Source organism: Pyxicephalus adspersus, chromosome 6 (genome assembly GCF_032062135.1).
Source record: "Pyxicephalus adspersus chromosome 6, UCB_Pads_2.0, whole genome shotgun sequence".
In the NCBI taxonomy this organism is placed as follows: Eukaryota; Metazoa; Chordata; class Amphibia; order Anura; family Pyxicephalidae; genus Pyxicephalus; species Pyxicephalus adspersus.
In genome coordinates, this window is record NC_092863.1 from 70047548 (window position 1) to 70056308 (window position 8761).

The window sequence follows — 8761 nt, forward strand, 5'->3', positions numbered from 1 at the left end:
TATACAGTATAAGCACACATTCTTAGAAAAAGGTAAAACATGCTCACACACCTAAGAAAAGGACAGAGCTCTGCTGATTGCTCTGCTCCCTGATTGGCTGAGGAAAGGGAAATCCTGATGATGCTTCAGCTGTCATCAGGGTTTCCTATTTCTCGGCCAATCACAGAGCACTAGAGATGAATGGGCACAAGTCTCCCCATTCATGTCTAGTGTTGAATGGCTGGGAAATTTAAAACTTCAGCCAATCACAGAGCACTAGAGATGAATGGGCACAAGTCTCCCCATTCATGTCTAGTGTTGAATGGCTGGGAAATTTAAAACTTCAGCCAATCACAGAGCACTAAGGGTGAATGGAGAGCCTTGTCCTCATTTAACCCCTAGTGCCTTGTGATCCCTCACTGTCAGGAGGAGTCCCATGGCTGTGCTCATGTCATGATTGCAGCCATGGAAATCATCCTGTCATTGCGATAACCTGTAAAAAAAAAAAAGTTAAGTTACACAAACACACACACATTTAATAAAATTATTCAACATTAAGGCCTCCTCCTATTTTTTACATATATGTTAACCCTTTCAGGGAATGAGTAAGGGTTTTTATGTACCCCTGTACTCATTCCCCAGGGTGGGGTGGTGGAGATCTGGGAGTCTCCTTATTAAAGGGGTCTTCCAGAGTCCAAAGTCCCGCTAAAAACGTTAATAAAAGCCCCCATTGTTTTCAATAGAAGCTTTCATAAAAAGCTTAAAAACGCTCCATCGAGTTCAATGTAAGCATTTTCATGCGTTTATCCAGCGTTTTAATTTTTTAAACGTTGCAAGCAACGTTTAAGATAACGCTCAAAAACATGCCCGAAGGAAACGTCCTGGTGTAGATTAGCCTATTGGAATGCACTGGGACTTCAAACATGGGCTTTAAAAGCCTCAGGTTAAACGCTGGGGAAACAGTCCGTGTAGATTAAGTCTTACTTTGTAATGCATCTGGTGAGAAACATAAAAAAAACTGCAGGCTGCATTTTTACCTTTGGCTTTGCCTCTTCTGGTTTTGCAGGTTTTCCCTGTAATATTAAATACATTCAGGCTTAATAACATGAAATGTACACACATGAAAATAAAGAATCTTTATGTCTGTGCAAAAATTACCTGATCTTTTCCATCCAAAAGATGCCTATACTCAGGGGGAATTGTATCATCTCTATCTCCAAGGCGATCAATGTGTTCTTTTTTGGCTTTTTCCTGAAAGAACATAAGTAATTAAAGAAATGACTTCTATGATATCAACAACTGTATACAGAATAACATTCAGGTTACTATACAAATCTTGCAAAATATGACCACTGTATGCAATACTACTACTAAACAGAAAAAATGCGGTTGTCTACTAAAGCAATAAGGATAAAATAAGTGTGTTGTCCAGTCTTTATCTCTATTATCTAATTTTTTGCAGCACACAAGACACATGTTCACTAAAATGTCTTATTTATTTGGGTCACTGATGGGAAGCCAGCTTTGGTAATGAAAATAAATTTCTACAGGATTAAACCTTGACTTTAAACAAACATAGTTATCTTTGATAACCTTTTGGTTTTGGTAAAAAAAAATCTGATTTCCAAGCATATCATATATTAAAATGTAGCTGACTGATATGATAAAAAGGATCGAGAAGTAATGTGGCTTTACATTACTGACCTTTACTACGTCTACAATAGGCTTGTTCTCATCTGGATCTTCCTTCCTTGTTCCCAAAGAACCAGAAAGCATATCTAATGCATCGTCAGGTATCTGTACATCCTAGGAACACAGAAAATGTGTTATCGGTAAATCATTTTCTATTACACATCCACTGAATATTTCCCCTCCAACAAACATCTGTTACATATTATTAATATTAAAAATAAACTATTTATATAGCGCCAACATATTACGCAGCAGTGTACATTAGATAGGGGAGACAAATGAGAGACAGATACAAACAATAATACAAGAGGAGAAAAGGACCCTGCCCGACAGAGCTTACACCTTTATGAGCGGTACATATTATACATTGTACAAAACAGGCTTATTTAATACTGTAGTGCAAACAGGAACAGTGTGCTGCAATTTGCAAAAAAACACCAAAACTACACATTTCATAACACTAAAAACCTTAGATTTTACAATAAGCTAGGTAAGTAAAAATACTTTCTGACCACAGGTGGCTGCAGAATAAAGTAAGACTGGTACAATGTTATAATATTGATGGCCCTAAGCCCTACGTTATACAGGCCATGGTTTCCACAGACTGCACTAATTATGGCCACCTAGGCAACAACACTTGTAGGTATTTTGCAATAAACTGCTCTATAATATTGTAATATGAGTTATAAATCAGTTGTTCTGGATGCACACTTGGACACAGAACCACAGGTTTTTTTTAACACCAAGCACCAAAGATGCATTGCCATATTCTGTGAATAGGGATTAGAAGGCATATTATACCTGCACAACAAAAGCCATGGTATTAGTCTTTTTCTTTTGTCAGACAGTGAACCAGGCTGATCAGTAATGACGTAAATAACAGGTAAGGTAAATGGCCTACTTACAGAATGCTATGCCAATGTACGTAAAGGTGTTTCATCCTACTTTAAAAAGATAACTAAATAGGAACTCACAGATTCAGATGGCTTTTTAGTCTCAGGTTGCGCAGATGATGACTTTGGAGCACTGGATTGTACAGAGGAAACCTTTGCACATGATACAATCTCTTCAGGCTCTGATTTTTTAGATGTTTTCTAAAAGAAAAGCAATAACAAGTTACGGTTACTAGTGGTAGTACCCATAATGTTTAACACAACAGCGTGTTATTTGTTTATCAAATATTATCCTAATGGGACAATAAATATAAAAAACAAACTCATACAACTATTAATAGTTTTCTTACACACAATATAATTTCATGTAAAAGCTCCTATCACTAGTAAAGGTCACTGAGAAAAGAAAACCTGTCATAATCCATCAAATGCTAGTTGTCTGGCTGTCCCATATAAGCTTTTGTCTCACTACTTTGAGTTACTGACTGATTATTAAAGCAGTACACATACAGGAAACTAAATATAATATGATGGCACTACATAGGTTTATCTAAATCAATAGATACAACACTCCCTTATGGTATGTCTCTAATTCCCATTATAATGTGATGTAGGAAACAACTTATGGTGATGGATGAGTTCTCCAGATGAGACTGTGGGACACTAGGATGAACAAGTCATTCCTACAATGGCTGGAGTGAGTCAAAGAGACATGAGGTTCATGTAGATGGGTTGAACAGAAAACATACCTCCGATGACATTACCGTTGGACATTCAGCAGGAGAGGTGACAAATCCTTCATTCAAAGCATCCAGCAAATCATCTTCACTCATTGCCTGCATGTTAACAGAAATGAAACAGAGCAATAAATGGAGAATCACCTCTGCAATGTTTTAGCAAATGGTGCAAAGAGACCTAATGCTTGTTATGTGATCAGAGTTGAAACATGAGACTACAGGACAGAATCCATGTGAAACAGAATCTGCTGTCCAAAGCCAGACAAAGGGCTTCTACCTAGCAACACACTGCAAACAAACGCCTACCCAGAGAAGACCATATGATACACCCTCACAGTATAAAGAGATGCACACAGTTACAAAACTTTTTTTGTACAGGTCTGTAAAAAAATATTTTTAAAAATGAGTAAATATATACATAGATACACATGTGTACACCACACACATAAGTATGGTAGGCATATATTAAAATATAATGTATATATCAAAATATTAACCTACCTGTGGCTTTTCTTCAGGCTTTGGCAAAAGAGGCTTCCCATCCTTATCCTGAAAGTCAGTTTGAAACTATTAAATGCATTGATAACACAACATTTAGCACCACACATATCATCAATAAAATAGATTTGTTATCCAGATCTGTACTTGAACTACTACAGCCAAAAAACATTTGTCTACCTTAACTTCCTTGAGCCTGTAGTCTGGAGGTATTGTCTCTTCATCTTCTCCTAGCTTATCTTGCTTTCCTTTTCCTGTTTGCTCCTAGAGGAAAGATGGAAACCCTTCCATTACAGTAAATAGAAAACAAGCAGCTACTAGGTTTTAAAACACATTTTATCATTTTAATATTATGAGTAACCTTAATACTTTACAATCTGCTTAGATTTGCTGCTTGTAAGGACTATGGTGCCAAAAAGTAAGTTTTAAACAGTTTGGAGGCTGCAAGTGTTCCTGAACCATCTTTTAATAATCTGTTTGCTAGAAGTATACTTTAGGATTTTTACCATAAATGGAAAATAAATTTAGGGTTAAACTCCAAGCAGACAAATAGATATAGATTATTGCAGCTCTGTATTTATTAAGGCTTAAACAAATGTATTGTGTCAATGTAGGCAGTGTATGTACCTGATTTTGCCTGGGAACTTTTAATTCCCTGTATAGCAAAGTTTACAGTTGGAGAGGAAGAAAAAAAACAAAGGACTATGAGTTATGTTAAGGTGCTCACTTACTGCCAGACAACATTGAAGAGCTACATCCCACACCATGACAGACAGAAATACAAATACTTTGGTCATTAAAACAGCACATATATATTCATTATTTTTGTGTATTTAGCTGGAGTTTCACTTTAAAAGCAACACAGTAGTTAACTTAATAATATTACTAGCTAGAAATAGGCGTATACAAGATACAAACAAGCTCCCATGGTATGCAAAAGAGGTTCTTCTCCTCTTGTGCAATTGCTTTTATGGGTCTGTCATATGCACCCCCTATTTTATGCACAGAGCTGTATAAATAGTTTGGACGACGCTGGATGAGCACAGGGGGACCAGGTAAGTAAGGATGTACAAAATCTCGGGCTTAACCATCCTTGCAGTTTTTTTTTGCCCGAGCGAAGGTCGGGCTTAACTGCAAGGAGGTTAATATTATTGTTTTTTGTTTTTTTATTCTGTTCATAGTTCTGCCTATAGTAAAACTTTTTTTCATTGTGGGGACCCGCTATGATATGAATGCCACAATCTCATACAAGTGTATAAATATATTTTACATTTACTATTTGTATATTACAAATGAGAATATGTATTAATTACTTGTATTTCATATTTACATGAGATGACATGTGGAGAGTTGATTTTAAACTAATCTGAGCAATTTTTTTAACTTTATTTAGTCTGATGAAGACTAAGATGATTTTATTTATACTCACATTGCTGTATATGTGTTTCTTCAAAACTAAATTGAGATTTAGTATGCAAATAAAATGAAATGTAAAAAAGTTTACATTATTATTGAACAACATCCTATAACTACTTGGTGGGGTTCTAGGTTCTTAAAATTCTTCATATTAATAAGTAGGAGGAGGATTATGTGATTCATACAAAATGCTTTTTAATCTTGGGCAGAATCACTTTAATTTCCCACTTTTAGTATCATTTAGAAAAACCTGCTGTAAACCTTCATCTACACTTGCAAAGAGAAATAGTTTAATTTGTTATTACTGGTAATATTTTATATTATACAAAGCACGTTACCTTTACTTTATCTACAACCGTTTTTTTGTCTTTTGGTTCTTCTTGCTTGGGTTTTAATGTGCCAGCCAAAGCATCTAGTGGATCAGCTTTGCAAGTAGGTGCTTTCTACAAAAAAAAAAAACAATAAATGAGGTTTAAAATTAGAAAACATGATGAATGTAACTGGTCCTTTTTTGACAGCAGGTGTTCCATCATAAAATGTTAAGTAATGTACAATAACAAAGCATTTTTTTGCACTTACTGCAAACTGCATATTGTTAAAGCTATCTTTTGTATTTTTATATGAGAATGTTCTCATTTATCTACCTGGTTATATATCTAGTAGTTGTTTGTCACATATACAATTAGGTCCATAAATATTTGGGAAGAGACAACTTTTTTCTAATTTTTGTTCTGTACATTACTACGGGTAATTTTAAATGAAACAACTCAGATGCAGTTGAACTGCAGACTTTCAGCTTTTATTCAGTTAGATGAACAAAAAGATTGCATACAAATGTGAGGAACCAAAGCCTTTTTTTTTTTTACACAATCACTTCATTTCAGGGTCTCTAAAGTAATTGGAAAATTGACTCAAAGGCTATTTCATGGATTGGTGTGGGCAATCCCTTCGTTATGTCATTATCAATTAAGCAGATAAAAGGCCTGGAGTTGACTTGAGGGGGGTGCTTGTATGTGGAAGACTTTGCTGTAAACAAACAACATGCGGTGAAAGGAGCTCTCAATGCAGGTGAAACAAGCCATCCTTAAGCTGCAAAAACAGAAAAAACCCAAAAACCCATCCCAGAAATTGCTACAATATTAGGAGTGGCAAAATCTACAGTTTGGTACATTATAAGAAAGAAACAAAGTACTGGTGAACTCAAACGCCAAAAGATCTGGACGTCAACGGAAGACAACAGTGGTGGATGATCGCAGAATCATTTCCATGGTGAAGAGAAACCCCTTCACAACAGCCAACCAAGCGAACAACACTCTCCAGGAGGTAGGCGTATCCATATCTAAGTCTACTATAAAGAGACGACAGCATGAAAGTAAATACAGAGGGTGCACTGCAAGGTGCAAGCCACTCATAAGCCTCAAGAATAGAAAAGCTAGATTGGGACTTTGCTAAAAAAAACATCTAAAAAAGCCAGCACAGTTCTGGAAAAACATTCTTTGGACAGATGAAATCAAGATCAATCTTTACCTGAATGATGGCAAGAAAAATGTATGGAGAAGGCGTGGAACAGCTCATGATCCAAAGCATAACATATCATCTGTAAAACATGGCGCAGGCAGAGTGATGGGTTGGGCGTGCATGGCTGCCAGTGGCACTGGGACGATAGAGTTGATCGATGATGTGACACAGGACAGAAGCAGCCGGATGAATTCTGAGGTGTTCAGAGACATACTGTCTGCTCAAATCCAGCTAAATGCAGTCAAATTGATTGGGAGGCGTTTCATAGATGGATTGTGACATTATAGATGGATTGTTACTTTACAGATGTTGATTAACCTCACATTGAGGGTTTGGTTACACAGTCTTGATTCCCTATTTCCTTCACCAAATCTTTTACGATTTATAAAGTTTAAAATTTCAGAACTCGAAATTCAAATCACCTAAAATCTCACAAGAAAATGTTCCTGCAATGTACTGTAATTTGGGTATTTTCTTGCAAGAATTAGCTTGCACTGTATTCTCTAGAAATCTTAAGAGAAAAATGATGATGGTAAGGCCAGCAAAACAAAAGATAGCTGTAAGGTAAACATAAGTGGCCAGACAGTAAAAAATGACCTTCAAGTTTAGTAGAATGACTGCTTTTTCAGATCGTCTTTAGGCTGCCCCTTCCTTTCCATCAATTGCTCCCCCCCACACACACCACCTAAACGCCTTAATGGGCATATAACACACCTTATTTTTCTATCTTTATTAGTGTCTGAGACAGCACGATTTCCTAAATGGTATTTACACAAAGGATGAAATGTAAAGAATGTTATATATGCACACATCATGTTACTTACAGAAGGTGTAGCTTGGACCGCTGAGGAGGAGGAAGCGCTAACCACAACTTCAGGCTCTGTCTTTTTAACTTCGACATCCTTAAAGGTAAGTGCATAACAAATAAACCAATATGACCAAAAAACTGAAATATCTTTAAAAAAAAGATAGCATATTTACCATTTATTGCTAAAATAACAGTACTAATACTTACTTTTGGTTTTGCAGCAGGTGTCTGCTGTACAGCAGGGGCTGGAGAACATGTAAAGTCTTTATTGAATTCATCTGCCAGTTCACTTTCTGTCATAGGCTGAAGAGGTAAAAGGTTTATACTTACATAAGGATAAAGAAAAATTATAATTCTAACAACTATGAACTACTCTTACTTCTTCATTATGCCGGAGTCTCTGTTACATGCAGCTGTGCACAGAAATATTTACTTGGATTCCGTATAGAACCTAAACCAGCTAACCATGTAAATGTTGTACAATGTTTAATCTTAATATTAAAAATATTACAAATAAAATAAATAGAATTGGCAGGGGATGCAAACTCTTAGGGCTGATTTGACTAGTGTAGATATTGAGGAGGACGCCTTAGGAAACACTATCAAGGCTGTATCTTAAACGAGCAAACAATCCTATCCCGCACCAACAGGAGGAGATTTCTCTATAGAATCCAGGTACATTGCATTTATGGGCACTTCTGCCTTCACTAAACACAATTTATTATGAATATGAATACTATACCTAATAGAAAAAAACATAATATTGTTTTATTTTTAGTACCTACACTGTGGAAGCCTATATGGCAAACCTATTTTGCTGACTGCATCTGCTAGGGATTATTTACTTTCTTTTCCCTGGAAACTGAGACTTGTGCTACCATTCAGCATCATATTAAAAATAGAGTCTACTTCATTTTCAGGTAGGACAGCAACTCTTACTCACTTTTTAACCTCACTTATACATATAATATATGATTACATATAAAGATATAAACAGAAATTCTTCTTAAATTGTAGAGACTATACTTATATAGGAGGTTCTACTACACTACCCCATTTCCTCTGAACTTTTCAACAGATCATCTCTATCCTGAGGTTTACTTCACTTTTTCTCCAAGATTAAGCCATTTTTTGAATTATGTAAGTTTGATAATTATAATTATTCCTACTTTATATATATTTGGTAACTTCATGATTTGAATCCATTACTCATATATGAT

The 8761-nt window shown here is 35.8% G+C and overlaps 1 protein-coding gene across 1 annotated transcript in view; it reads right to left on the bottom strand.

Moving 5' to 3' along the window:
• The window catches only part of CAST (calpastatin), a 31253-nt gene that overhangs the window by 4478 nt on the left and 18014 nt on the right, over nucleotides 1–8761 (bottom strand). Inside the window, exons 19-28 of the mRNA XM_072413957.1 lie at nucleotides 7749–7844; nucleotides 7558–7635; nucleotides 5554–5658; nucleotides 3980–4063; nucleotides 3803–3850; nucleotides 3314–3400; nucleotides 2646–2765; nucleotides 1684–1785; nucleotides 1138–1230; nucleotides 1017–1052 (exon numbers count right to left, since the gene is read on the bottom strand). Of these exons, the coding sequence (XP_072270058.1) occupies nucleotides 1017–1052; nucleotides 1138–1230; nucleotides 1684–1785; nucleotides 2646–2765; nucleotides 3314–3400; nucleotides 3803–3850; nucleotides 3980–4063; nucleotides 5554–5658; nucleotides 7558–7635; nucleotides 7749–7844 (849 nt within the window). The remainder of the gene's footprint in view (nucleotides 1–1016; nucleotides 1053–1137; nucleotides 1231–1683; nucleotides 1786–2645; nucleotides 2766–3313; nucleotides 3401–3802; nucleotides 3851–3979; nucleotides 4064–5553; nucleotides 5659–7557; nucleotides 7636–7748; nucleotides 7845–8761) is intronic.